General features: G+C 52.1%; 1 protein-coding gene across 3 annotated transcripts in view; it reads right to left on the bottom strand.

Moving 5' to 3' along the window:
- The window catches only part of LOC125624582 (discoidin, CUB and LCCL domain-containing protein 1), a 64,593-nt gene that overhangs the window by 33,576 nt on the left and 3,357 nt on the right, over positions 1 to 27,660 (bottom strand). For 2 of the 3 annotated variants that reach the window (XM_048825504.2, XM_048825505.2), the window contains one exon: positions 14,741 to 14,962. In XM_048825504.2, coding sequence (XP_048681461.2) covers positions 14,741 to 14,962 — 222 coding nt within the window. Of the gene's footprint in view, positions 1 to 14,740; positions 14,963 to 22,781; positions 22,940 to 23,787; positions 23,967 to 27,660 lie in introns of those variants that run through there. The other variant, XM_048825506.2, reaches the window with a different exon arrangement.

Genomic DNA, 27,660 nt, shown 5'->3' with positions numbered 1-27,660 from the left:
TTCCCCCTCTCCCTTTCTTGCTGTGTTTAAGAATAGCTCTGTGTAAGGGCAGAAGCTCGTCTCTCTCACCAACAGAGATTGGTCCAATAAAAGGTATTCCCTCACCCACCTTGTCTCTCCAATATCCTGGGACCAAAACAGCTACAACAGCACGGCGTATGCTACTCAAGAGACACTTGTGAACTGCTGGAGGAATTCTCTGCAACATGTGGCCCTGGCTCTTGAACAAACCTGGCAGTGCTCACGTGGACAGAGGGTCCTTCAGCAAGGAACGTCACACCTCTCAAATACCATGGTGCTCATTCCAGGCGTTGGCCCTTGTAGCACTGAGGACAACAGGAAGGACAAAAGAGGACTCATGGACAGTGCAAGGGATTCAGACAGGACTCCCGGGTTCTATTCCAGGCTCTGACACTGATTCACTGTGGAAGCTTGGGCAAGTCACATCCCCTCTCTGTGCCTCAGTTTCCCTGTCTGTACAATGAGGACGGAATTTATTTTCCCACCCCTTCCAAGATTGACACTTTTCTCCAGACAAGGTCTACAAGCCTTCATCCTTACCTCAAAGAAGCTATTCATAATTGCTCATTTAAAGACAACCTGAGAGGGATTTTTTTAAATGGGTTTGTGTCAAGTCTGGTTGTGCTGGATGTCTCAAAGATGTTTACAGTGAGAATGTGCATCTTAAATGAAATGCTTTCAGTCTTTAACAAAGGATTCCTTACTCCATAGAGTTCATTAGGCATTTGAGTTAAATAAGTACGAACCAAAACAAACTATGGGACCTGTCCTGAGAGAATGGAAATGCGGATGGCACCACTGAAGTCAGAGTTCTATTAATTTTACATCAGGTGAGGATCTGGCCCCAAGTTTTAAGCCATCTGGCTAAAAATCCCTTCCCCTCCAAATTGCTCAGCTTCCTGTATCCTGGCTCTTGTGATGTTGTCATTTTATGAGTTCTGCGGCCACCACAGAGTCTCAAAGGGCAGATATATTAAATTCCAATTTTAACAAGCAAAGGGAATGGTGGCGGGGCGGGGGTAACATGCTGTTCAGGACACCCAGAACTTTGAGCCACCGTGTTCCGTCTCTGCCTCAGCAAGAGAGAGCTTTGCTGGAGATTTGACTGTGTCAGCTCCCTGCCATGCCAGCCTGTCTTCCTCATCGGCAAACTCCTCGAGACTCTACCAGTCTTCACCTTGCCTTGCAGGTGCGCTCAAGTTTCCCAGAGACATCTCTCTGCAGCCATCTCCTGCAACACGCCCGTAAGTTATTACATTTATTGCTCCTTTCAAGAGACAACGCACTGCAACTTGCTAATACAATGGAGGGTTTGGCAAACACTCTTCTTTCAATTACAGCACTGGGTTGGTTGCTATTCAAAGTAAAACAAGTTCATTAAACAAAAGCCAGGTAACGATGCCAAGGAGAAGGCATAACAATAGTATTGTGTCTGGCCTGATAAGCGTTGGTGACACAATGTAGTGAACCGCCTGTGGCCCCAGGGGGAAGAAATCAAACCCTGAAAATCTTCCAGACCTGTTTTATGCATCGTAGAGAAGCAAAAAAAAAAAAAAAGAGAACCCAACTCCAATGCTGATTTTGCTGATTTCTTCTCAAAGGAGACAGATGCTCTGAGCACTAAGATCACCAACAGCTTCTCATAACGTCTCTTCTACTCCAGCAGCCTCCAATGCTCCAATTCCAGAGCACAAGCCTCCCACTTACTCTCTTGCCCAACAGCCATCCCTTCCAAATGGATTTCAACACCCCCTCTGCCCGCCTGACTCTATTCCCACAGGCTCCGCTTTCCTGCTGAAAGCTGCCAAGTGTCACATGCTTCAATGGCAACAGTGCTTGGATTTTGAAACCACCGCTGGGTGGGGGGAAGAAAAAAAAGCCCTGTTGAGTTATTGCTTCCGTCTCCCCAGCCACAGTGGTCAGGGTTGCAAGAGGCTAAAGCACAGCTCCCCAGCGCTGTTAGCAAAACCAGCCACGCTGCAAATAATCTGTGTCTGCACCTTGGTTACCCACACTAGCATTGAAAGAGGACCACGTGTTGTAACCAGTGATGAGCTGCCAAAATCTTAACAACTGGTTCCCTCCTCACCCCACGAGGGGGTTGTTGCCCACCCCCACCCCCCGGGACTCCTGCCCCATCCAATCCCCCACGTTCCTTGATGCCCCCCCGGACCCCTGCCCCATCCACCCCTCTCCCCTGTCCCCTGACTGCCCCCAGAACCGGGCAGGAGGGTCTCATGGGCCACAGTAGTGGGTGCCCACCCCACCCCTAAGAGTCAGAGGCACCTGCCGGGGGTGAGGTGGGGAGACCCAGCAGTGCTTACCTGGGGCAGCTCCCAGGAAGCATCCGGCAGGTCCCTCTGGCTCCTAGGGGTGGGGGAACGTAGCTGGGGGGAAGCAGGGGGAGCGGCTGCTCCCCCCACTGATGACATCAAAAGTGGTGCCTTAGGCGCTGACTCCATGGGTGCTCCAGCCCTGGAGCACCCACGGGGAAAATTTGGTGGGTGCAGAGCACCCTCACCTTCGCTCCGCCTCCTCCCCTGAAAGCGCCGCCCCGCTCTGCTTCTCTGCCCCCCCCCCCCGCTTCCCGCGAATCAGCTGTTCGGCAGGAAGCCTGGGAGGGCTGAGAAGCAGGCAGCAGCTTCGCGCTCAGGCCCAGGGAGGTTGTGGTTCCCTCCTCGCGCCCCCCCCCCTCCCCCCGCCACAGCTCCCCTCCGCCTCCCTGGGCCTGAGTGTGAAGCTGCTGCCTGCTTCTCAGCCCGCCCCGGCTTCCCGCGTGAACAGCTGATTCACGGGAAGCCCGGGGGGTGGGGGCGGAGAAGCAGAGCAGGGCGGCACGTTCAGGGGAGGAGGCGGAGGCAGAGCAGAGGTGAGCTGGGGCTGGGAGCGGGGCGGGGAGCTGCCGGTGGGTGCTCAGCACCCACCAAATTTTCCCCTTGAGTGCTCCAGGGCTGGAGCACCCATAGAGTCGGCACCTAAGGCGCCACTTTGGGCCGATTAAATTTAGAAGCCCTTTTAGAACCGGTTGTCCCTCGCGGTTGTCCCTCGCGGAACAACCGGTTCTAAAAGGGCTTCTAAATTTAACAATCGGTTCTAGCGAACCGGTGCGAACTGGCTCCCGCTCACCACTGGTTGTAACCCATTGGTTCATTGTATTACGTCTTGCTCTGCTAGTGGCTGGTGTTCACACAGGAAGATAAGACCCTACTACTGCTACCAGCTAATAGTTACTACTTTAGCTCAAGTGAGAGTTGCCTGTTCCAGGTTCAGTCCCTGTTGCTGCCCTGTAGAGTGTGTGTGGGGAGTCTACACAGGACCTATGGTAGCTGTTTATAAGAATTTAGGGCAGGCCAAAGGCACTTCAGTGAGCAAGGGACACACCCACCGTTGGTCTGTTCAGGCTGTAATTCAGAAGTGCTGCCAGATTCCTCGCCAATGCTAAGTTCTCGCCTCGCAGTATCCCTGAGCAATGCTTTCCAGCATCTCTGGTTGGCTAGCAGACTCCGTCCCATCTTGCTGGATGATGACCTGGTTTCGATTATACAGGCCTTCGTCAACCCCGGGTAGACTACAGCAATGCAGTTAGTTGGGCTTGTAGCCATCAGCCCCTGGGGAAACTCCAGCTAGTACCAAACGCTGCAGCCCGTCTCCTCGGCAACACTGGCTCCTGCATGCACATCAGACCCAGCCTCTGCTCTCTCCACTGGCTCCCCGTCCAATACCAAAGCTGAAGGTCTCAGTCCTTGTCTTCATGGTGCCTGGGCCCAGCACATCTAGAAGAGGCTGAAGCTCCAGGATGGGCATTGTGGTTTGACAGCTCTGCTTCTCAGGAACAATGGGACTTTCTACCAGAAAGCTCATCCGGGCAGGAGACAGAGCCCTCTGCAGCAGCAGTCTGAGGCTGTGGAATGAACACTCAGCGGGACAAAGGGCCATCACAAACCTCCCGCTCCAGGTGCACTTCTGCAGCCTGCCTTTGCTAACACACACAGCAGCATGTAGATATAAATGTCCCTCCAAATCCCTACCTGAACAAAAGCCTCCACTGCAGACACGATTCCTCCCCTGGGGACCAGAGGCCGATTATGGTTTTGTGGGGCCCTACGCCAGGGCAAGTGGGGGGCCCCTCCCCACCCCTTCCACCTGTGGTTCCCCCCGTCCTCCCCAGCACTCCTGCTGGGGAGCGGGGTTGGGCACAGGGGTGCCCCAATTAGCCGAGGCCCCTGGGGATGGGCTCTGTTGGCCTAGGGGCTAATGTGCCACTGGGGAAAGCGTGAACGAGAGAACGAACCACACACACAATAGATGTTAGTCCTGTCACTTAATGCAGGACTGGAAGATGCTCAGATACTACAGGGGTGAGGCTGGGAAAAGGACCCGACAAGAAGGAAAACCTAGGCTGTCTATCAAGCAAAGTGTCCTACGGGTGCGAGTGGCTAGATTGTGGGACAGCCTGTCATTGGGTAGCAGGTGCAAGAGCCATTGCTTGAGTCACTTAAACCTCAGGGCGACGCATCAGCCAATGCACTGCGGGGAACAACCCTGCCCGGTCTAGGCGGACGGACATGATGTGATGCTGGCCTGGGGGTGGGAGGTGAACATGAGGGATGCCTGACATGGAGACCTAATGAGCCAGTGTAAGTGCGATCAGAGTCTCTGGCCTTTTCGAGGCCCCTCCCCACTGACGTCAGCAGAGCTCAGCGCTTCGCAGGCTGGCTCTTGCCCTGTGTTAGCGGTGGATGGTGCCAGGGCGGAAGCCCGATCGGCAGAAGTACTGAGCACCGAGAACCACACCTGAAATCAATGGGAGCTGCAGGTGCTCAGCACCTCTGAAAATCAGGCCTGTACTGAGGAAGGGGACAAAATAATCATATTCGGGAAACCCCTGAGACAAATCAATCCGACTCAATGGATCTGCACCTGGGATGGATTTGGCCCCTCCTGTTTTGGGCTGCATGAACCCCAGCAGTGGCTAAGTTTACTGGGGGAAGAGATCAATGCTCAGCACCCCCAGGGACACATGAGGAATTCTGATTAAAAGCCCGTGGGTGGGATAGAAACGAACCGTGTAACCTTCCCCTCCCCCCAAGCCCTCCCACGCTACAGATGAGTCACCCCAAATTTAGACTGTGCATCATTAAGACCTTGTGTCCCAAGGCGAGAGAAGAGCCTCCAGCTGTGTTTTGAAAACCCTGGCTCTGGCTCTCTAGGGATGGAAGGGTGGTGGGGAGGGGGGTCCTGTCTGGGGAAGATTCCCCCCTCCACCATTCGGCCAGCCCTGTATTACAGCCAGATGGCGGCATATGACACATGCTGTACCAGATGTTCCGGCGTTACTGACGTGTTTGGCATGTGCCGATTCAGGCTAGAAAATCCGAGCTGCCCCAATACACAGGGCTGCTTCCTCCAGGCTGTCAATGCAGCCGAGTCAGCTAAACACCCCGCTCTCTCCTGCGTTACATCCGTTCTGCTGCGACAAGCAACCAGCAAGGTCATGACCACAGGGTCAGTAAATCAGACCCAGGAAGTTTAACCCTGCACAAAGCTAGCACCAAGCACTTTGTGTGTTGAGCTGGGGCAAGGCGGGCACCAGTAGCTAGATCAGGGTTTGTGACACAGCTCTGTTACTAGAAAAGGAGGACTTGTGGCACCTTAGAGACTAACCAATTTATTTGAGCATGAGCTTTCGTGAGCTACAGCTCACTTCATCGGATGCATACCGTGGAAACTGCAGCAGACTTTATATATACACAGAGAATATGAAACAATACCTCCTCCCACCCCACTGTCCTGCTGGTAATACCAGTTTCCACGGTATGCATCCGATGAAGTGAGCTGTAGCTCACGAAAGCTCATGCTCAAATAAATTGGTTAGTCTCTAAGGTGCCACAAGTACTCCTTTTCTTTTTGCGAATACAGACTAACACGGCTGTTACTCTGAGCTCTGTTACTATTCTTCTATCAGTGACCTGTCTATCTTATGGTTTTCTCTCTCTATCGAGCCGGTCGCTGTAGTAACTAGTGACTTTCCACAACCCTCCTGGGACTCAGGTGAATATTATCTTCCCAGTTATGCAGCTGGAGAAACTGAGGCACAGAGCGGAGCAGTGACTTGCCCTAAATGAGTCAGTGGAAGAGCTGGGAATAGACCCCGGAACAACTGCTATAATCACTAAACATCAGAGGCCCCAATCCTCCAACCAGCTTCGGTTGTACGCTACATACGTCCACTTTTGACCAACCACCCCCAGCTCCAAATGCCCTTCCTTCAAGCTTTGCGGCAGTTTCGATCTGGGTCCAAACTTTGTGGCTCAGACTCCACTCACAAGGCAACACGTCACAAAACAAGAGGCTGCAATATCCAGTCTAGCCAAGCTGCACTGAGCACAAGACCAGAGATGGGATGGGGGACAGAGGGGCTTTCAGTCATCTTTGCAGCCCCCAGATCTGGGAGCCAAACTATGAGGACTCAGACCATGAGTGTAAATCAGAGCAGCCTTAAGGCTGCTCTAATTTAGTCAGGGGGCTCATGGCCCCTGGGTCTCTCCCAGCAGCAGGGGATTGCCAGCTACAGGGACCCTCTAGCCTTGCCCACTTCTCCTGGATATGCTGCCTGCACTGCTACGGTGCAGCAGTTGGAGTTGGGCTGCAGGGCTGGCTCGCTATGTATGTATTGCTGTGATTCATCTGAAGTGGGGCCGATCACTAGCCAGAAGCGACATCTGAGTCAGAGTGAGTGAATCCCACATCCTCATCCTGCTCAAACAGCACTTCCGAGAGGCCCCTGTTTTCCCAAGGACAGTGCCAGTGAGGAGAGCAGCGGGAGGGACTGGAAGCCCCTCTTCCAACCACAACACTCAGCTCGTCCTGTCCTCGGCCCCTTCCCCCACTTTAAACCAACTTTTCCACAGGACTTCCCACCCTGCTGAGCCCCGAGAGGCCTTCCCAGCTGTGTCGACAGAGGAAGGGAGCAGACCGTTGAGTTTAACCCTCTACAGTTCACAGTGAGCGATAATTACAGGGATGCCTGGTCCAGCATGTTGGGATGAATGTTGGGATCAAAATGCATGAATCAGGGCCCAAATCCTGCCAGGTGCTGAGCACCCCCAGCTCCTGCACAAGTCAATGGGAGTTCATTGGTATTAATGTGGCATCCTGGCTCCGTGTGTTGTGTCCCCCTCTAGTGGCTGGTATACATGTAGGAGAAGAGTCTACTACTGCTAGTAATTAGGCAGAAGCTAATCCCTCAGTTCAAATGGTAGCAGCTCAGGCTTTGGGTGAGGAGTTCCAGGGTCTATCTCTTTCGCTGACTTTTGTAAGAATTCTGGCTGCTCAGCCGCTTTGAAAATCAGGCCCTGCGCTTGTCAGTTGTCCAACTTCCTTTCATGCAACATGGCCAGGTGCTAGATCTAAAGCTTTAGATGCCACTCTCGGGTCCTTCCGAGCCCTGCCCGTCTTTATCTGGTTTGTCAAAAGTGCCTATCACCTTGCAATGTAAGCACCAACTCTTGGGACCAAATTATTCCGGTCTCAGTGACGCCGTTCCCTTCCCTGCATGTGGCAGAACTGCAGACTTTGGCCCTTGCTCTGTATGTCTCTATCCGCACCATGCGTTTGTATTAATTGTACCTAACTCTGAGCCTTCTGGGGGAGCATGCACATGAGTGAGAGTGTGTGTGTGTGTGTGTGAGCGAGTGGGGGGTATTTGTCTGAGTGTGCGTATATGTACGGGAGGCAGGTGGGGAGATGCACGTCTCTCGCACACTGCAGGATGAATGGCTGGTGCAGCAAGAGTGGACCAATTCTAAATAAACTGTTTCCAGTGCTTAGTCACCTGGCAGACAAACTGCTAATCCTCCCTCCGCACAGACACTTCGCTTAGGAGTCAAGCAAGGGTTGTCGACTCCCCCGGCTTCCTCACCCCCATCCCTTCCTCAACCCAAGGCAAATGGGGTTGGCTGTTATTCTTATGAAGAGACAGTCACGTGGCAGCCCTCTTACTGGAATCTACAGCCACACACACCGTGTCTGGGAACTCGCCTGAGATGTAGCGTTAGCTGCCTCCTATGGGGAGCCCCTTGGACCACCTTGTGTGGTAACACCAGAGTGACGGCTGGGCTGAGAACAGAAAAGGAGTCCGGGTGGGGTTTTAGGAATGGCAGCAGTTGTGGCTGTGGCTACTACAGCTGTAACCCGCACACCTCCTGGGGGTGGTGCTCTGTCCCCTCTAGTGGCACCAAGACCACGTAGAGATGAATGGTTCTGCTCTACAGCCTTAGCTGGGGCCACGTGGCTTTTAGCTCATGCAGTAGAGGCTTATGCATTTAGCTCCAGAGGACCCAGGTTCGATCCCGCCCGCTGATGACTGGGGTCTGTCGGTGTTACACAGCTCTAAGGTTTGGAGTGCTCTGGCTGGCAGGCTGGTCAGCTGGAGGCAGGATCATTGGAGGGGCTCTCTGGTCTGTTCTTCATCGTGTGGGGCCAGATGTCCAAAGGAACCCAGGACACCACAGCTCCCATCTCTCCCAGGAATGATTACACTCTTCAGATCAGCTAAATGGTTCCCAATGGGGGCTGCCGGATGCCGAGCTCTACCGAAAACCGTGGCCCTCATGGCAGTGGTTATCTGCGGCTCGTGGGTAAGATCTACTGATGGATCACTCCCTCCCATTCTCTCAAACCTGCCCCCCACAGCGAACTGTGGCATTCTCTCTCCAGCTTGACGCTCTACCAGAAAAGTGACATGCTGATGCTCCATGGAGATCATCTGGTTTAGGAGCTCGGCATGGAGGAGAGTTGGAATTATTAAGGTGGGAGCCCAATGAATTTCAAAGCGAGTTCACCAAGGAATGTTCCTCCATGGCCAGCGATCATGTGGTCGCCAAGAGCTTTGGTGGTGGGATAAGATGGCCAATGATGGACATAAACTGAATATCCAACCAGACCACCTTAAGGACCTAGCCAGAGATGGATTTGGGTTACTCTCCATCTGCAAAAGAGGCTACCTCCCTTTGCGATTTGCCATGATGGAGGGACAGTTCAGCACTGGCAGTGGGGAAGGCTGACTCAGCTAGATCTTCTCCAGCCCGTGGGACGACCCAGGTTGGATCCTAGCTTGCCCTGCTGTTGGCATCACAGCTCTTGCAAAGATAGGCTGCTCCCCAAGGCCGGAGCACGGTGGCGTGAAATCTCTCATTCCACACTGCTTGCCTCAGCTGTGTGGAGTTTGCCAGCTGTGTAATTTCCCACAGCAAACAAAACCAAACAATGCTGAGGAGACTGGAGCGAGAAGCTGCTCTCCTGTCCCAGCAGCAGGCATCCTGCCGCTCCGAGCCCCAGCTCCAGCAGAGCTTCCACAATTGGAAACCTCGGCAACCCGCTGAAGACGAGACGCAGCCAGGAAAGCTTTGCTCCAGGCTAAAACTTGGTACAAAAGTCCCAGCCTGGGAGCAAGGATCTGTTCAGAGCGTTTGTGCCAGTCGGGAACAAGAGCCAGTGGGGTGAGCTATGTGGGCAAAAAAATCCAAGCAAAACTTACGCTTTTGTAACCAAAAAATGGCTTCAGTGCAAAGGCTACACTGGACACAAGCTGACCTACTGGGCCAAATTTTTTGTTGGTGTAAATTAGTGCCTCTCCAGCTCTATTAAGAGGAAACCAGTGATTGTAGCCCAGCGTTCCTGAGCAACCCTACAATAACAAACGGCAGCGTGGTGCAGCGTCGGCCTTCACGAGCAACCCTACAATAACAAACGGCAGCGTGGTGCAGCCTCGGCCTTCACGAGCAACCCTACAATAACAAACCGCAGCGTGGTGCAGCCTCAAGGCTCATGAGCAACCCTACAATAACAAACCAGTGTGCACGTGCATGAAAGAAAGGGAATTTTTAAAACTATCAGAAAGGAAACCAAATTCCATTTCAAGATGTTACCAACAGATGGAAACAACCCATGTGAAATCGGGCACCCCCCACTCCAGAGAGAGGCCCTTGGGGAGCAATCGCTGCCCTGTGGCCCAATCTCTTTTGTTGGGTAGCTAGATCAGGCCTTGCAAGACGCATTAAAAATATACTGCCCACAACCCACGTGCAGCAAATGCCTCCCTGATTTGTTACCATATATAGGCAGCGGGGAGTGGGTGATGACACCGGAGGCCAGGGAGGCTCCGTCCCAGGGGTGCCGCATACAGCCTGCGAAATGTCAGGAAAATGGCAAGCTCATTCCAATGGTTTAAAAAAACTAAATCTCTGTCTTCCTCCTGCTGCGAGTGTGTGAATCCACAGCCAGAGCCGCCCTCGGCTACATGCAGTCTGCTGCCCTTGTAGCGGGGGGACAGCACGTGCGACTTTCTGCCACCTCTTTGCTCTCCCAATCAGTGGGGGCCCCCCAGCTGCTTTAACTCATGGCCGCCTGCAATGGCCCCCAAGGCCCATTGCAAAGGCTGGGGATTGCTGGAGCACCCTGCTCTCCTCCTGGCATGTCCCTGTGCTGGTGGCAGTGGGGTATGTGGCTTACAACTGGTTTTCCTGGCTCCATGCCACCAGGGAGATTCCCCCTTCATCAGAGGAATGCCCACTGCTGGGGCTCAAAGCAGCCTGGCCCAGGGCCAAGAACCTCACCCACTGACTTTAAAGAGAAGCTTATGCCTCCCTCCCATGCTGGAATTTGGTGCTCTAGAAAGGGAGACCAGGCCCCTGTTGGGCTGACTATCCCCTTGCATTGCACCATATGTGGTCATTTACACCTGGGCAACCTGAGTGCACCTGCACCGGTCAGATTTATACTCACTTAGGATAGGTGGAAAAAACCCCATAATGGACAGTTAAGAAATAACCTACCCAAAGCAGAAAACACTGCCCAACCTCTGGCCACTAATGACTGGCTTTGCCCTGAAGCAGCAGGGTTTATACCCAGTACACACTGTTTTTCTTTCCAATGCAGCTGTGGATTTCACAATTCTGCTCACCATTCTTGGCCGCAGTGAGATCTTGTGGCAGGGAGTTCCACTGACCAATCATACGTAGCATGAGAAGTGTATTTGTATGAAATGTGTTTGGTATTTTCATTATCACCACGTCCTCTATAAAAATGTGGGGCTGGAAAAGTGATGACCCCCACCTCCCCAGATACATCTCGGGCCAGATTTACAGCCTGTCGGGTCCTGAGCGCCACTTAAACTCTGGCCTTAAGTAGCACAGTGGGAGCTGAGCACTTGAAAATCTGGCCTTTATTTTGGTGCCTAATGGGGCACTAAGCTCTAAGTCTGTCTATGGTACTTACGTGATTCCGTCACCACTGTAGCTGTGCACCTCACAATCTTCAATGTATTTACCCTCCTACCACCCCTAGTAGGCAGGACAGTATTACTTGCCCCACTGCACAGATGGCAAACCTAGGCCCAGAGACACTTGCCCCAGGTCTCACAAGAAGCCCATGGAAGAGCAAAGAGTTGAACCCAGGTCTCCAAGTCATAGTCTAGTCCCCTAACCACTGAACCATCCTTCCTATCCTCACACCCTGTTACTGTTGCCCTTTCAACTAGGAGAGCAGGCTGGCCCTGACGGTCGGGTCATGAATCTGGGACTTGGGAGACCTGGGTTCAGTCCCCACTCTGCTACAGATTCCGTGTGACCTTGGGTTAGTTACTTCGCCTCTCTGTGCCCCATCTGTGCAATGGGGATGATAGCATTGCCCTAGGCGCAGCGGTGAGGAGAAGTCCATTCAGGACTGGAAGGTGTTCAGATACTAGGTATGGGAGTTCACAGAAGTACCCGGGGGGGAGAACTTGTGCTGGGGGAGGAGACAGAACACAAGGGATTTTTAAAAGAGCCAGAGCCAGGAGATGTAAAGCTTTAACTCCCATGTGGGTTGTGCCCATTAACGCTGGGAGCTCTGCAGCACCCCGGGACTTTAAGCACAGTCCGTGGTATTTCAGAGTAGGAAAGAACCCAGGTGGGATGAACTTTTTTGGCAGCAACAGGGCCCTTGGCAACCACATGCAGTTCTAGCTCCTAAACATTTACTCGGCAGTTCACATGGAGTGAAGTGCATGATGCCAAGATAAACGGAGCCGCAGAGGTGACCTGCAAAGGGAGAGAAGTTGAGTTTGTGCCCTGCTTTGCTCCTCTGGGCTGGAGAAAGGGCTGAAAGGGGGTCATCCCGCCACCCCTGCTTGTTCTTTACCTTGGAAATACTAATGGCTTTGAGGGATTTCATGTGCAGGCCCTGGGAATAGCCTGTCCCTGCCTGGTTAGCTTCATCCCATGGCAGGAGCTGCTATATTAATGGCACTTCCCAGCTAGGAGCTCCAGCCCAGCGAGCGTCTGAGTCGCACAAAATGCAGCTCAACATTAATGACCCCTGCAAAATTGGGTAGCTGCCAGTACAAACAGGCAGCTACACTCTCTCTCCAGGCAGAGGAGCAGTATGTGTCCCCCGCACAAGGCGGTGGAGGAGATGGGTGTGTGAGGTGAGGACAATGGACATGGGATGCATCCCCTGTGGCGTTGCATGGGCCAGGGGAGAGATGGGGCAAGGCCAAAATATCTACTGCTGCAGGGCTCCTCCTATCCAACCCCCCCGCACGGTGACAGAGGCGATGGAAGACCCCTGGAGTTTACCCAACAATTAAGCTGCAGCAGCCTGTGCAATGTGGCTCCAATGCTGGGCTGCTAAACTCGGGGCCGGATCCCCCACCTCCAACTTCACAGCTGCCATCGAGGTCGCTGGGAGCTTGCACGAAGGGTGGTGTGATCTGGGGCAGCAAATCCAATGGGTCGCATTCTCTCCTGGGGTAAACTGGAGCAGTTCCATGGAGGCCAGTGAAGCCGCCCTGATTTACCACAGTGGAAGACTGGGCCCCAACCCCTAACACAGGAGCCTGAACTACTTGCTACCAAATATTCAGTAAAATACCGTCCTGGGGATTTGTCCTTCCTCTGAACTCTCCCCGACAGGGCTAAATACACTCTGGGGGTGGGTGCGGAGAAGAAAGCCCTGGAGAGTAGACTGTAGGAACAGTCCCGGCCCTGGGGATGGACTCAAGGATTTAAAAGGCATTTTCCATCTCTGATTTCTATGGTTATTCAGAGACACATTTGATTTCCCTGCAGCGACCCTCTCCTGTGTCCCTTTGACGGAGCACAATGGGGCCCTCTCTTCGCTGTGCACTGAGCTTCCTGGCTGCTTGTCACTCAGCGCCTCTTTGTCGGGCAATTCCCTTCCGGCTTCAGGCTGTGCCACTCTGCGGTTAGCCCTGTTTCCTCTTGGCTCAGGGCTGGTCGGCTCCCCCTCCTATTGCCCAGGCAGCTTGTTGCGTGAGTGATCAGATATCAGACATCTCCCTGGCAGAGATTTCAAAAGGTTGTCCGGGAGGGGGAAACAAGGATTTCTCCGCAGGCAGGAGCCACTGCTCTGCCTGGCCTGTCAAATCCCTCTTACGTCCATTAAATCTCCCCCCGAAAATCCTGGAAATATTTGGGCAATTTCTCAGCAGACAAAGTTAATTAATTTGTGGACACATCTGTTCCCGTCCCTGCACCCTTTCCCCTCTGTCATGACCCCCCAGTCCCATATGTCTCCTCTGTAAAAAAAATTAAAAAGCCAGATTTTCTTGATCTTCTCCTTATCTAGGATTTTGTGTAACCCTGGTCACAATCCTTCAATTGGATCTGATCCCCACTGGGCTGGGGAGGGATCTGTTCCCAACTGCAGGCTTGAGACCTGGTAGCTCAGGCCTCTCGATTACTGGATCGTGGCCGGAGGCTGCAGGGCCGTGCACTTTAGCTTGGAAGCTGCAGATGCCTCAGTCCCACTGGGGGCACCTGGACTCCAAAAGGCAGCAGAACGGCACTGGCCGGTGGAGCTCAGAGGGTCAAGCCCCAGCCAGGGGGTCCCTACTCCCTGTGTCACTGAGCGCTGCTCCATGGGTGCCTGTCCCAGGCCAGCACCCGCTGGGAGTTCTGGGCAGGGTCAGTGGGTGACTAGGCAGCTCTGTCAAGGGAGAAGAGGCACCACAGGGTGACACTATTTCAGTCCATAGGCGCCCCCCGATCCTGGGTGATTCCTCTGGACGAAGCTGGTGGGTCAGTGGTGATTGCAGCAAAGGGGTTCTCTGGGCTGGGCCGTTGGGAGCAGGACTTGCCGTGCCCTATCGGAGCATCATGTGCTGAGACCTCTGGAGTTTGATGTCTGCTCAGGCAGAACCACCTTGAAATGGACAGGTGGCATTGGGAGCGGGTGGGGCAGGGACTGGGTCTCCCTCCCTGTTTGCCCAGCACTGAGCACCCTGATGGCTCTCAGTACATTATAATAATGGATCAAGAGCCTGGAGAGCAGCTGCAGACCAAGCATCCCAGCGTAGCACTGTGATTCTCCCCCGTGGGGGTTAGCTCACCCTTACACACTTCCAGTACTCCTGCAGCCGTGCTGCATGCAGCCAAGGGGTCCGCTCGCCCCCACACTCCTCTCCCAGGCCAGCCTTGCTCCCTGCCCAAACGCTCCCTGCACGGATCCCTGCTGACGCTGTATGCTGGGCATGCAAGGGGGTGCATGGCCTACCCATGCCCTGCCCTCCCTCGTACTGCACTGGTTCCACTTCGCCTGCAGAGCTCTACGCTCGCCGAAGGAGGCAGGGAAAAATCGCCCCCGCACGCCCTGCAACGTCGTGCATTGGTGGCTGCCTCTGCCCGTGTGGCAAAGGCTGTGCCAGGGAAGTCCTTACCAAGGCTGGTGCCATCAGAAGGGGATGAGAGCAGCAAGAAGCTAGAAGCGCAGTGTTGGGAGGATTCGATGTCCATGTCCCCGAAGGCCAGGAGAAGAGAGCTCCCTTCGGCTGCCTGGATCCTCCACTCGCAGGCTGTGTGATTGGGATACGTGCCAGGGTAGTTCCTGGAGGTCAGCGTCCCACTGTGAGGTGTCAGCACGGTGTGGCCACATCCGTCCCCTGGAACACAAGGAGGCAGGGTGAGAGACGGCCGGACGCATTCAGACACTAGGGGCGCACGTGCCTCTCTCAGCTGATACATCGGCCGTGCTGCAGCTCAACCAGAAATGGCCCCTGTAGTCCAGGCACTAACTGACCCCTCAGAATCAAGGAGCACCCAGAGTGGGGCACTGGGAGCTGATTCCTAGGCTGCAGCCCTGACTCTGTTGCTGACTCACTGAGCAATGCTGGGCAAGTCTCTGATCCCGCCGCCTCCAGCTGTGGGTGTCCTCTGACTTCCAGAGAAGCTGAATATCTGCCATGCAGCCACACCAGCTGAAATCAGCATGAGCTGTGCATCTCAGCACCTGGGAAATTCAGGTCCCAGGTGTCTCAAGATAGGCCCCCAAAAGTAGGGGGAAGTGCTGATCTTAATTTCTCCATGTCTGTTTCCCCACCTGTAAAATGGGGATAGTAACATCCCCCAACCTTGCAGGACTGTTGGCAGCATCAATTCAGCTGTGTCTGTAATGTGCTCTGGTAGCCTTGGTGGAAGGTGCTATAGAAGATCAAAATCTGTATGATTTATTAGACTTATTAATAACCACTAACCTCTAAGGACTTCTCTACATGGGGAAATAGCCCAGAGTACTCATATGCAGAGTTAAAAGAAAAGGCGGACTTGTGGCACCTTAAAGATTAACCAATTTATTTGAGCATAAGCTTTCGTGAGCTACAGCTCACCTCATCGGATGCATCCGAAAGCTCATGCTCAAATAAATGGGTTAGTCTCTAAGGTGCCACAAGTCCGCCTGTTCTTTTTGCAGATACAGACTAACACGGCTGCTGCTCTGAAATATGCAGTGTTGTTGCAGCTGTGTTGGTCCCAGGATATTAGAGAGACAAGGTAGGGGAGGAAATATCTTTTAATGGACCAACGTCCGTTGGTGAGGGAGACCAGTTTCCAAGCTACACACAGATCTTCTTCAGGCCTGGGAAAGGTCCTTAGGCAACATCTACACCAGTGAGCTTACCCGGCACGGCTGTACCAATGCGGTCGCATCACTGGAAGATCACTCATGTAGCTGCTCTGTGCTGACGGGAGAGAGCTCACCAATGACATAGCGCTGGGCACGTACCACTTATGCCAGTGAAACTTATGTCGCTCCAGGGGGTGTTTTTTCCACACTCCTGAGCGACATAAGTTTTGCTGGCATAAGTGGCAGTGTAGACATGGCCTACAGGGGCTCTAAGGAATACAAGCAAAAATGTCATCTACCTTTCTTCTCTTCAGATGCATTCAGCTAATGATTTCAGGGCTTTTAAAATCAGCTTTATAAAAAAAGCCATTGGAAATGAATGCATGTGGATGAGAAAACAATCCAGTAACCTCGCTCCTGCCATATCTATTTGGATGCGTTTCTCTAATGCGCGGTATGGGTATTCTTCATTTCTCACCACACGTGTGAGACCATTTCATCTGCTGTTTTCCTAATAGGTTTTAATGTAGAATCATAGAATCGTAGAACTGGAAGGGACCTCGAGAAGTCTTCTAGTCCAGTTCCCCACACTCGTGGCAGGACTAAGTATTATCGAGACCATCCCTGACAGGTGTTTGTCTAACCCGTTCTTAAAAATCTCCAGTGACGGAGATTCCACAACCTCCCGAGGCAATTTATTCCAGCGCTTAACCACCCTGACAGTTAGGAAGTTTTTCCTAATGTCCAACCTAAACCTCCCTTGCTGCAATTTAAGCCCATTGCTTCTTATCCTATCTCAGAGGTTAAGAAGAACAATTTTTCTCCCTCCTCTTTGTAACAACCTATTATGTACTTGAAAACTGTTATCACATCTCCCCTCAGTCTCTGCCCCAAAGCATTTACATGCTAGACAAAGGACAGGAAGGGAAACTGAGGCACAGAGAAGCAAAGTAATTTGCCTGAGAGAGGCAAGAATAGAACCAGAATCTCCTGACTCCCAGGCCACTAAACTGCACTGCTCCTTCTCCCGTACCGTTCACCCCAAAGTACGTTACAAGCTTCAGGTGCTATGGCAATGCAGCCTTCTTTGGGGTGGGACCATACTTGCCTAACCTCAAGCGCTTGGCCTGAGACTCAGCCTCTGATTCCCCTCTCTCAGTGTAAATGTAAATTTATACTCAACTGACTTCAGCAGAGCTATTCCTGATTTCCACCAGTGAAAGGAGAATGAGACCCTTGGGCCTTTGCAGGTGAGCCCCCATGATCTCAGCACTTTCAGCTCTGCAGCTGCACGGGTGTCATTTGGACTGATTCACCGCTGCATTACTCCACTATTACACACCAGCCTAACTGCCCTGACACCAATGGACATCCCCTCCTTTGTCTGTCTTGGCCATTGAATTTAATGGAGTTACACGGGCACAAAAGACGACTAACAGAGTGAAGAATCAGTCTCACTGCGTAAAACAGAGGAGGACTAGAGAGAGGGGTCTGGGTTAGACCAGCTGGAAAGCAAACGCTCATTGAACTCCCAACTCCCACCATTCTCTGGAGTCACTTAAAATATTTTCTTCATTAAACATCTTTTTCTGGGTAATTTTTCGGGCCATAGGGCCAAGAAAAATCTTGGGAACTGGAGTGTGGGGAGCAGCCAGGCTGAAAATCCCAGCTTTTTCAATTCCCTGCTGTGGCTAGCCACGGATGAGATAAGAGGTTGGATGATTTTATGGCTAAGGGACTGGGGCTGGGCTGGGACTCGAGGGCCCCGAACTCCATCCCAGAGTCCCTGTGCGACTTTGGGTAAGTCACTTAGGGCCAGATTTTTAGAGCTATTCACCTCTCTCTGCCTGTTTCCTCACCCACCCTTTGTCTGCCTTGTCTATTGAGAGTGTGAACTCTTAGGGGCAGGGACTGCCCCTCACTCTTTGTCTGTACAGTATCCAGCACAATGGGGTCCCAGTATTGGTTGGGGCCTCTAGGCCCTATTGGAATGCAAATAATACATAGTGAAAAGAAGTCACTTAGGCTTGGCATGTGAGCTAGAGGGTAGGGCACACAACTGGGAGTCAGGACACTGGGGTCAGTTCCTGGTTGTGCCACTGAGCTGCTGGCCACATAGGCACCGACTCCATGGGTGCTCCGGGGCTGGAGCACCCACAGGGAAAAATTAGTGGGTGCTCTGCACCCACCAGCAGCCAAGCTCCCCTCACCCCCACCCCACCTCACCTCCTCCTCCTCCCATCCTGAGCGTGCCACAACCCCGCTCCTCTGCCTACCTCCCAGCGCTTCCTGCCCGGCCGCCGCCAAACAGCTGTTTGGCAGCGTTAGCACATTCTGGGAGGGAGGGGAAGGAGCAAGAACGCGGCGTGCTCAGGGGAAGAGGCAAGGCTGGGTGGGGATTTGGGGAAGAAGTTGGAATATTGGCAGGGAGGGGGCAGAGTTGGGGTGAGGACTTTGGGGAAGGGGTTGGAATGGGGGCGGGGGCAGGGGGTTGAGCACCCACGGGAAAGTGGGGAAGTTGGCGCCTATGGCTGGCCAGCCACTTCACCGCTCTGTGCCTCCGTTTCTCCTTCCACCCTTTGTCTGTAAATTCTCCAGGGCAGGCCCTGGCTCTCGCTCTGGGTACCTACATCACCAAGCACAGTGGGGCTCTGATTTTGATTGGCGCCTGTCGCTGCTACTGTGATACAATGATAAAGCTGATTTGAAGAGCTCTGGAAACGGTGACCTGGCAGCTGTTTGTTTTTGCCACAGCGTGAAAAAGTTAAAACCACACTGCCCTTCCTCCTTCCAGTTTTCTCTCTGGCAGCACTGACATGTGGTTAACCAAAATCAGGAATTCTATCCCTTCATACATTACAGCTCTGCCACCAGCCGCTGATCACAGAAGAGCTTTTCTGTGCTCAGGGTAGGTGGAGATACGATGGGCACAGGAGAACATTAACAACACTATCAGAGAAAGCTAGTTGGCTCCCTCTTGATCTTTGCAAATTGAGGTCAGCCCAGTGAAAGATTGGTCACTTTCACTTCCCATTCCTGGTCAGTTTCACTTTCCAGTTTTCCTGGGCTAGCAAGCTGTTGTGCTTGCCTGGTTTCCCATCCAGGTAGGGTGAAAAAACCTGATTTGGTTTAAATAAAAACAATGTCGAAAAGCCCACAGCAGGAAAAAACACTCTTCAGATTCGCTTTCACAGCCTGATCCAAAGTCACTGGAAGTCTTTCCATTGATTTCAGAGGGCTTTGGCTCAGGCCCTTGGCCCTTTAAAAAGAGGAAATAACTAATTAAATAAATAATTTTGGGCTTACACTAAATTGACGGTGCCCCTTAAAAGTGAAACTTAAAGAAGAAGGAGGAAGGTGACCAGGGTTCTGCCAAGATGTTCTATCAGGGGGTGGGGAGGGGGGGTCTTTTCTTCAGCCACAGACTGGTCCTGGCCAATGGAGGCTGAGTGTGGTCTATGGAGCCCATTCCTCGGCTGGGTACAAATCAAGTGCCTCTGATCAGGAGGAGAAAAGACTCCGTTATCCTACTGCAAACGGGTTCGTTGTTTATGTCCAATAACTCTGAGGCTGCTGGGAGCTCGTGAGCCAGGCTTCTGTCCCCGCCAGCACACCTGCTTTTCAGCCCCATAAAGCCCCCATTTTTGCCAGCCACCCCCTCGGCAGCCCATGGTCCGGAGTTGCTATAGCACATGCTGGCTGGGGGAAAGCCTTTAACAGAGGAGCCACTGTGTGGCCAAATATCAATTAGGTCCCTTCTCTTGCTTGTCAGCTATTGTGCAGCCTGCATTTCAAATGAAAGCGGCTGTGTCCAAAACCAGCCCTCCCCATCTATTGGCAGCAGGACAAAACGGAGACGGTGAAGGCGTCTCTTTGCTTGCTTGCTTTGCTTTTCTCGGCCTCTCGCAGGGAGATGAGATCGCAGCGCACACAGCTTGAGAAAAACCTTCCCGCAAGAGCTGCTTGTGGGAGGCTAAACTATTATTCTTCACACATCGGCACGCACTTGGCTCTTGAATGCCAAAGCAGGAAGCTCCCGTGGTCTGGAGTGACCTCCGGCAGCCCTCGCCACACCATCCTGCTGCGAAGGAGGCTGGCCAGAGGAAGAGGAGCGGACAGCTGTGTTTTGGACAGGGCCATGGCCCGCGCTGCATTCACAAGCAGATGTAGGGCTTGATTCTAGTGTCATTGAGGTAGGGTGACACACCTGTCCCTCATTTCATTGATCCGTCTGAGGGTGACCACCTGTCCCTTATTTTAAATGGTGTCCCCTGACCATTTTAAACACTAAGCTGGAGCTTATGATAATTGCATTGTATACTAGAGGACAGTGGAAACGTACAGAAATGAGAGGAAAATCTATGCTATGCTAAAGGAAATGGTGTTTTCCTAAAATGTCCCTTAAAATCAAGTGTTGTCCCTTATTTTTCATGTGGTTTTCCCTTATTTCCATCCAACACAGGTGGTCACCCTACGTGGCATAAATCAGGAGTCACGCTGCTGAAGTCAGTGGAGTTACACTGGTGTAAACCCAGCATGAGCCAGCTCAGAAAGGCTCCCAAACTGCTAATTACTAGGGAAGGGCAGTGGTAGTTCCCACACACATCACCCCACACCCTCCCCAGGTCTCAGCGCTCACCTAGCAGGCCAACTCTGGAGTCTCACTCCCAGTTGAAAGAAGAAAAGGAGTACTTGTGACACCTTAGAGACTAACCAATTTATTTGAGCATGAGCTTTCGTGAGCTACAGCTTTCGTGAGCTCAAATAAATTGGTTAGTCTCTAAGGTGCCACAAGTACTCCTTTTCTTTTTGCGAATACAGACTAACACGGCTTACTTACTTACTTACTCTGAAACCTATCACTGCCAGTTCTAATCTAGTTTCCCTCCATTCAGGCCCCAACAATGGGCCCCGTCCTGCTTCCATTGAAACCCAGTGACCTTTTGCCATCAGTTCAATCAGAGCAGGATCAAGCCTGAATTTAGGCACAGCCATGGACCACTGGCTCCCATGCACTCTGCCAGTGACATCACACCCACCACCGACCCCCTCTGGAGCCTGGAGGCTGCCCATGGGGTCAGGCGTGTCTCTCTTTTTGAAAACCACAGACGAGCCTGATTCCTGTAGGCAGGCCCCAGTGGGGATCTGGAGTGGGTGCAGAGTCACCGGCACGGCGTAGGCTGGGATGACGCACAAGGCAAGAGACAGGATCTGTGGCGGGGTGAGCTGGAGACACACATTTAATTTCCCCATGTGTCAAATCCCCTCCCTGCAACCTCCACTGGGAGTTTGGCCACTGACTTCAGTGGAGCCAAGATTAATCCCTTAATGAAAGCCCAGGAGCCACCTGTGTAGCCTCAACCTGGACATGAGCTCTGAGATGCTACCCGACCTCTCCAGACCCCATCAGTGCGGCACTTCCCTGGTATAGTTGGCCAGGAGGCTAGCATCAGTTCTCGGGGAGTCAGGGACGGAGCTCCAAGCTCAGATGCCTGGGGTGGATTCCCACAGCTGCCGGAAGCAGGCTGCACCTGCCCGTCCCAGGGAGAGAGGAGTAGAGGGGTGTGTTTTCCCTTAGGGGAAATAGCGTGCAGAGGTTTACAGTGAATTCGGAACTGGTGCAAAGGGCCCGAGCGAAGCCCCTGATTTCCCCCCAGAACAGGGAAAGTCTGGACTGTTACAAGAGGCCAAGCTCTCCCCCTGCCTTGCTGATGAGGCCCCTGCCTCCCCCGGTCACCAGGCCTGGCAACTGCTAGGCAATGTTCAGCCTCCTCCATGATTCATTGTGTCCCTCTCTGTGAGAGAGCGGCCAGTGACACTGGTTTGTGTGAGATGGACTCCTGCCCACGAGGCGCTGAGCTCAAACCACCATCTCCTTTCACAGAAGCCTGCAAATGAGCGGCTGCCAGATGGGAACCACTGCTGGCCACGTCCAATCCCGCAAGGCACTGCCAGCTCTTTAACAAGGGGCTCCCACAAAATGCCCATCTCCCCCCTTAGCCTGTGAAATGCCCCGGATGGATGCCAGGGGTTTGCGTAATGCAGAGAAAGGGGGGTGAGGAGCTGGGGAATCCAGTTAAAAATGCTCTCTCCCCACCCACGGGTGAAGGCAGCATCCCCAGGCAGACTCCTCCAGGAGCTTGCGCTTTGCCAGCCATATTTATATAGTGTCTCTACAATTCTGGGCCAGATCCTTGACAGGTGTTAGCCAGCACAACTCCACTGACTTCTGCAGGGCTGCCCTGATTTACCCTGCCCGAGGATCTGGCTCAAACTACATTGCTGATCATGTCAGCTTGCCTGTTTTGCAGTGAAGGGGCACTATGGGGGAATCCTACTGAGACAGATCTGGCAATTTCCTGCACTATCTTTGGGAGATCTCACTGTATTAAGATGATGTATCATTGGGCTAGGGATTATCTGTAATTCCATGGGGGAGGAAGTACAGTGTGGGTAATTTAGATAATTTCACTCAGGTTCTAACACTGCTAGGGAGGCACCCTCACCTGGAGAGACCTGCATATATTGGTTCAGACTGAATTCTCCAGAGACCAACGGACAAAGAAAGGACTTTTGGATGAACAGCCTAAATTTAAACTGATGCCAGGCCTTCTTTCTGATGCAACAAAGGGACAGATCCTTCTGTCCAAGAGGGGCCCCCATCCTTAGGGAAGGGTTGGAAGGACTGACACCTGCCAGAGCTTGAGGCTGGAGTTGGGGGTGATCTCTGGTAAGCTTATTAGCATGCATGTAATTTCTTTGATTGTTTTTATATGTTTTCTGTGTCATGCTTTTACCTTAAGAATAAATGTGCTTGCTTAGAAAGAGCTGTGGGGTAACTTAGAGCTGTGGGAAATTACCTGGTCATTGCTTTTGGAGAGAAAGCAGAATGCAGATGCAGGCCTTGTAGGCAGTCTGGCTTGCTGGGGATATCACAGTGCAGGCAGAGAGCTGTGCAGCCAGGAAAAATCCCAGTCCGGAGGGAGAGATGTGGGTCTCCGCCCAAAAGGGGTGAAAGCTGTGGTGCCAGGAGCCTAGAGTTAGTGTCTTTGTTGGACCACAGAGGAGGAATACAGGTACAGTGGCCCTGAACTTTGACGCTTCCCCAGGAGAAACATTGGTTGAGCTTTTCAAAGCCGATGGTGGGATGTCCCCACATGACCCCCATTTGCCAGCAAGTGCAATCGCTGAATCCCCTCGCGGGCTTTGCAAATCTCAATCACTGGGCCTGATTCCCCTCTGCATTGCATACCGCGTTACCAGCGACTCCTGTCCTGAGAGGGGGTATGTGATGATTGCATTCTGATTGAGCAGCGTTCTACACCCATGCTGATCAAACACCAACAATTAGCACATGGTCCAAGGTGGCAGCCAGCCAGGCTCTTCTTGTCTGCCATTTGGTGCACTCTTGGCCAATTTGGTGGCACAGAATTTGCTCTTCAGCAGTAGGCGAATTTGTGGTGCTCAAAGATAGATTTCTGAATAAGGGGGAAAAGCAGGAGGTGTGGGAACATTCCCACCATCCACCTAGTATTTGTATGGGAAAGTCCTCTCTAGCAAGGAGGGCTTAACAGAAGCCAGAGATTTCGGGAGGGAATGGGGTTAACAATTCCATCAGAGCAAGGGGGGTGACCTCCATCATCCCTTTATTTAGGGGGTGGAGATGTTACCAGGGAGTTACAGTTATAAGTTTATAAGTTTAGTTATAACTGTAACTAAGCTAAATCAGACCCAGTGCCCTAGAGGGGAAAGTTTCCCTGGTCCGTTCTCAACCTCAGCTGTCAGGTCACCCCATCAACTTCTTTTTGAATTAACTAGAAAAAAAATCAAATGTAATTTTCTCCTGACGGGGAGAATGGTACTTACAGGAATTGCTGACCTGCTGCACAGATTAAAGATGCAGATGAATGGGATTAATGTCATAGGGTTAGAGTTTAATCAAGACTCAAGGAGCGGGAGAGGATAATCTGCTTGGCCAGCGTGATGCCAAAGTACATCCAAAGCGCGCTGTAGATTCTGGCCATGCGCCGCTGTGACTGTGTTATCTGCTGCCTTCCAACTCCCACGGCAGGAAGCATTTTTGTTCCAGAGCAAAATGCCTAGAAGGTATTTATAATCCAATAAAGAGAACGGAGTGGGGGGAGGGACAGCAAAGGAATGGTGGCAAGAGATGTCCAGTTTGTGGTGGCTGCCCAGCCACTGGCTTTGAGAAGTCAGAACAGGCTAATGGGGATTCACCGGTGTTGGAGAGGACCTGGCTGTCAGGGGCTGAACTTCAGCAGAAGACCAGAGACAGGCCAAGGGGAAGCAACTTCACACTTCCTTTGTCATCCCTTTAAAACCAGGCCCTCCGCAGATACCAGGGACACCCTATGTACTGCAGCTCTGAGGCCTGCAGCTCCGTGTCCTAGAGCAAGTCAGTGGTGGAGTTAGAAATAGAACCCCGGAGTCCTAGCTCTTGCACCCGGCCTGAAGCAAGGGATCCAGCTTCCCCTTTGCTGCCCGTGTTCAGGCAGCAGAGTAGGCAGCTCCTAGTCCGGGGGGAGTTTCTCCCTTGGCTGCAGAGGCGCGGGGTTGCTTTTGGAAGAGCAGTGGAGGGACGGGAGATAGAGGTAATGGTTAGAAGAGCTGGCATCACCCCTCCCTCCCCATGCCCCCGAAGATCCTACTGCTGCAGCTCAGAGGAAGATGGGGAGAGAGGGCCAAGAGGAGATTGGCCTGGGAAATGAAGCCCTCTGTAAAAACATCCAAACCCTCCCTAACGCACATGCCAAGCACACATGCCAGAGATAAGCCGAGCACCACACTTGCGGCCAGGGATTTAATTTCAGGACTCTGCTGCTTATGAAGATGCTATCGGGTGTCTGATAATTGAAAAGTGAAAACTAATAAGGCATTTAACACTTGGTGCCTGGGGAACCCTGCTGATTAATTACACCTCACTCTCCTGGAGGCTCCTGGCCTGTTGTAACTGGAGCAGGGAGACTGCTGCTGAACAGCGATCGTGAATAGTCCTTCCCCTTCTGAACAGCTGGTTAGTTCCACTGTGTTCCTGCCCCTTCCCTTTCAATAGCGCAGTCTAGTGAGTAGAACCCTAAAGTGGGAGGTGGGAGACCAGCTTTCTGTTCCTGGTTCTACTGCCGACCTGCTCAGTGACCTTGGGCAAGTCCCTTCATCTTCCTATCCCTCTGTTTCTTGTCACGGTCTTTGTCTCTCTTGTCTGTTTAGACCGTGAACTCTTTGACACAGGGGCTGCGTCTCTCCATGTGTATGTACAGCTCCTAGCACAATGGGTAGAGCCCTGCATATCTGCGGTCCATTTTTGCGGATAGTGGATCAGATCCAGATACAACCGTGCAGGGCTATACTCACCGGCGGTGCCTGGCCCGTGGTGTCCAGATTGGGCAGCCCGGGGGGCACAGCGCACTCAGGGCCAGTGGCTGGGGCTGGCAGCAGGTCGGAGTTAAGGCTGTTCAGCACCCGCTCGCTGCGCTGCTTCCTGTCCAGGAGCTTGGGCCCCTTGAGCAGTGCCAGCATCCCCACCATGGCCCAGGCTCCATGGTATCTGAATTCCCGGGGACTAGATGGCCCAGGAGACAGGCTCATAAGCCATTACTGTTCCCCTAGAAGACACCAGTTCAGATGCAGCCACTGTTAGCCAGGAGTGAAAGCTTTCACAAGAGCTCATCTCTGACACGAGTTTGGTGGGTCTCCACCCAATTCTCAGAGAGTGAGTGTCCGCATCACACAAACTCACGGCCACTGACTCGACCATGTTGTGGAGCAGAGAGACCAGAGTCCAAATGGGCCCTGGAGACTGAACTCTCCTCTTACGTCTACAAGTTAGGGATAAATGGATATTGGCGGGGTAGGTTGGGGACTTTCAGCCTCGGCGGGGGAGTATATCTCAGCGCCTTATTATGCAGGTACCTCGGCTCCTTGTTGCCTGCTGTAACTGGCCCACTAGAAATGACACACAAACATTCTTCTCCCCACAAAGAGGGGATTAGCGGGAAAGGCTCTTTGTATCGCTGGTGACCAGAGCTTAATCATTTCCTGCTTTTCTCACCTGCCCTAGTCACCCATTTACCTGCTGCCTCTGGAATGCAAATGTCCTTGATCAGCTTGGTGGTGTTTGCACGGGAGCAGGCCAGTGGAAAGAGTCCATTGGCTGTTATCCAACAAATGAAAAGAGCAATTGTCTTTCAAAGCAACCTGTCATCTTCATCCTTTCCCCCTTCCATAGGGGCTTCCACCCAAGGATTCAGACAAGGGATCCAACCCTCCAAGCTCCTGTCAAACCTTCCTGCAAGCCCGCCTTTTCATAAGGAACATGTGCACCCCCGACTTCCCACCTGCTGGACCTGCCTGCAACACCCGTGATGATCCCGTCTCACACCTTCCCAAATTGCAAATGCTGTGGAGCTATGGAGGAAGCCGGCGGAATTCCCAGTTTCTGCAGGTTTCAGAGTAGCAGCCGTGTTAGTCTGTATCGGCAAAAAGAAAAGGCGCACCTCTGGCACCTTAGAGACTAATTAGCCTGTAAGGTGCCACAAGTCCTCCTTTTCTTTTTTCCAGTTTCTGCAGAATCCCGATTCCCACGGTTTGGGGGTTATTTTTTCCTGATCTGTAAAAAACTCTAATTGAACTTTTTGCTTTCCCGGCACACTTGCATCTTCCTGGGCACATTCAGCAGGAAACCACTTTCATCGTGTTCAGCAGATTCCTGCCAGGATATTTGCTACAGGATGCAGGAAAGACAAAACACAGCACTGCATCTCCCTTCCCCTTGGTTTCAAGCTACAGCATTAAACCCAGGCAGCACTTGCATTCTGTGAGGCCAATGCTAGATGTCTATTGCCTCTGTGTGTGTGTATGTGTACAACAGGGGTTAGTGTCTAATTTATTTACTTCCAAAGGTTTCCTTTCTAGGAACCACTTAGTGCCACAAATATTTAACCCTGAAATCAGCTTACAGCTTTAAAAAAGAAAACCAAATGCAATTTACATGGAAATCTACAAGAGAAAATGCCCATTCCCTTAATCTGATCCTATTCAGAGGACTATAGGAGTACTCTTAACTAGAGCTGGGCAAATTGTTTTTGGCCAGAAACAACAACAAAAAAAAGCAGATTTGGAGACCCTGAACAATTTTGCAACTTTATGTCAAATTCACCAAATTGTTCTTTTGGGGGGATGGGGGGGAATACCCCCAGAATTGAAACTTCATTTTAACATTTTCTAAACTTTTCCATTTTTTGTTTTGAAATGAGTTTTTGTTTAAAAATGTCCTTTAATTTTATTTTTAAAACCCTCAAAACTGTTTTAAGATGCTCCGCATCTAAATCAAATGTGTCTTTTGACCCCAAATGAGTTTTTGTTTTTGACTTTTCAGTTGAACAGAAGTTTTGAAAAATTTTGGTTTGACTCAAAACTAATTTCCTGCCCCCCCCTCGATTTTTTTGAATTGATGGTGAACAGAAAAATCTATTATTCGCCCATCTCTACCCTTAATCCATGCACAGAGCTACCACGGGCAACCGGAATCTCCTGCTTGGCTCATGTGTTTCATATAAAACTTCAACCAGGCTAAATGAAATTTGCAAACATTTTTATGATCATGGGAGACCAAGCTGTGGTCTTGTGAACTGATCACAGCACAAAGAGTGAGGAGACCTGGGTTCTAGTCCCAGCTCTGCCACTGATTCTCCGTGCAACCTTGGGTAAGTCACCATCCTT

This window comes from Caretta caretta, chromosome 19 (assembly GCF_965140235.1).
Source record: "Caretta caretta isolate rCarCar2 chromosome 19, rCarCar1.hap1, whole genome shotgun sequence".
Lineage (NCBI taxonomy): Eukaryota > Metazoa > Chordata > Testudines > Cheloniidae > Caretta > Caretta caretta.
Note: the sequence above shows the minus strand (reverse complement) of the source record. Positions and strands in the feature narration are given on the sequence as shown.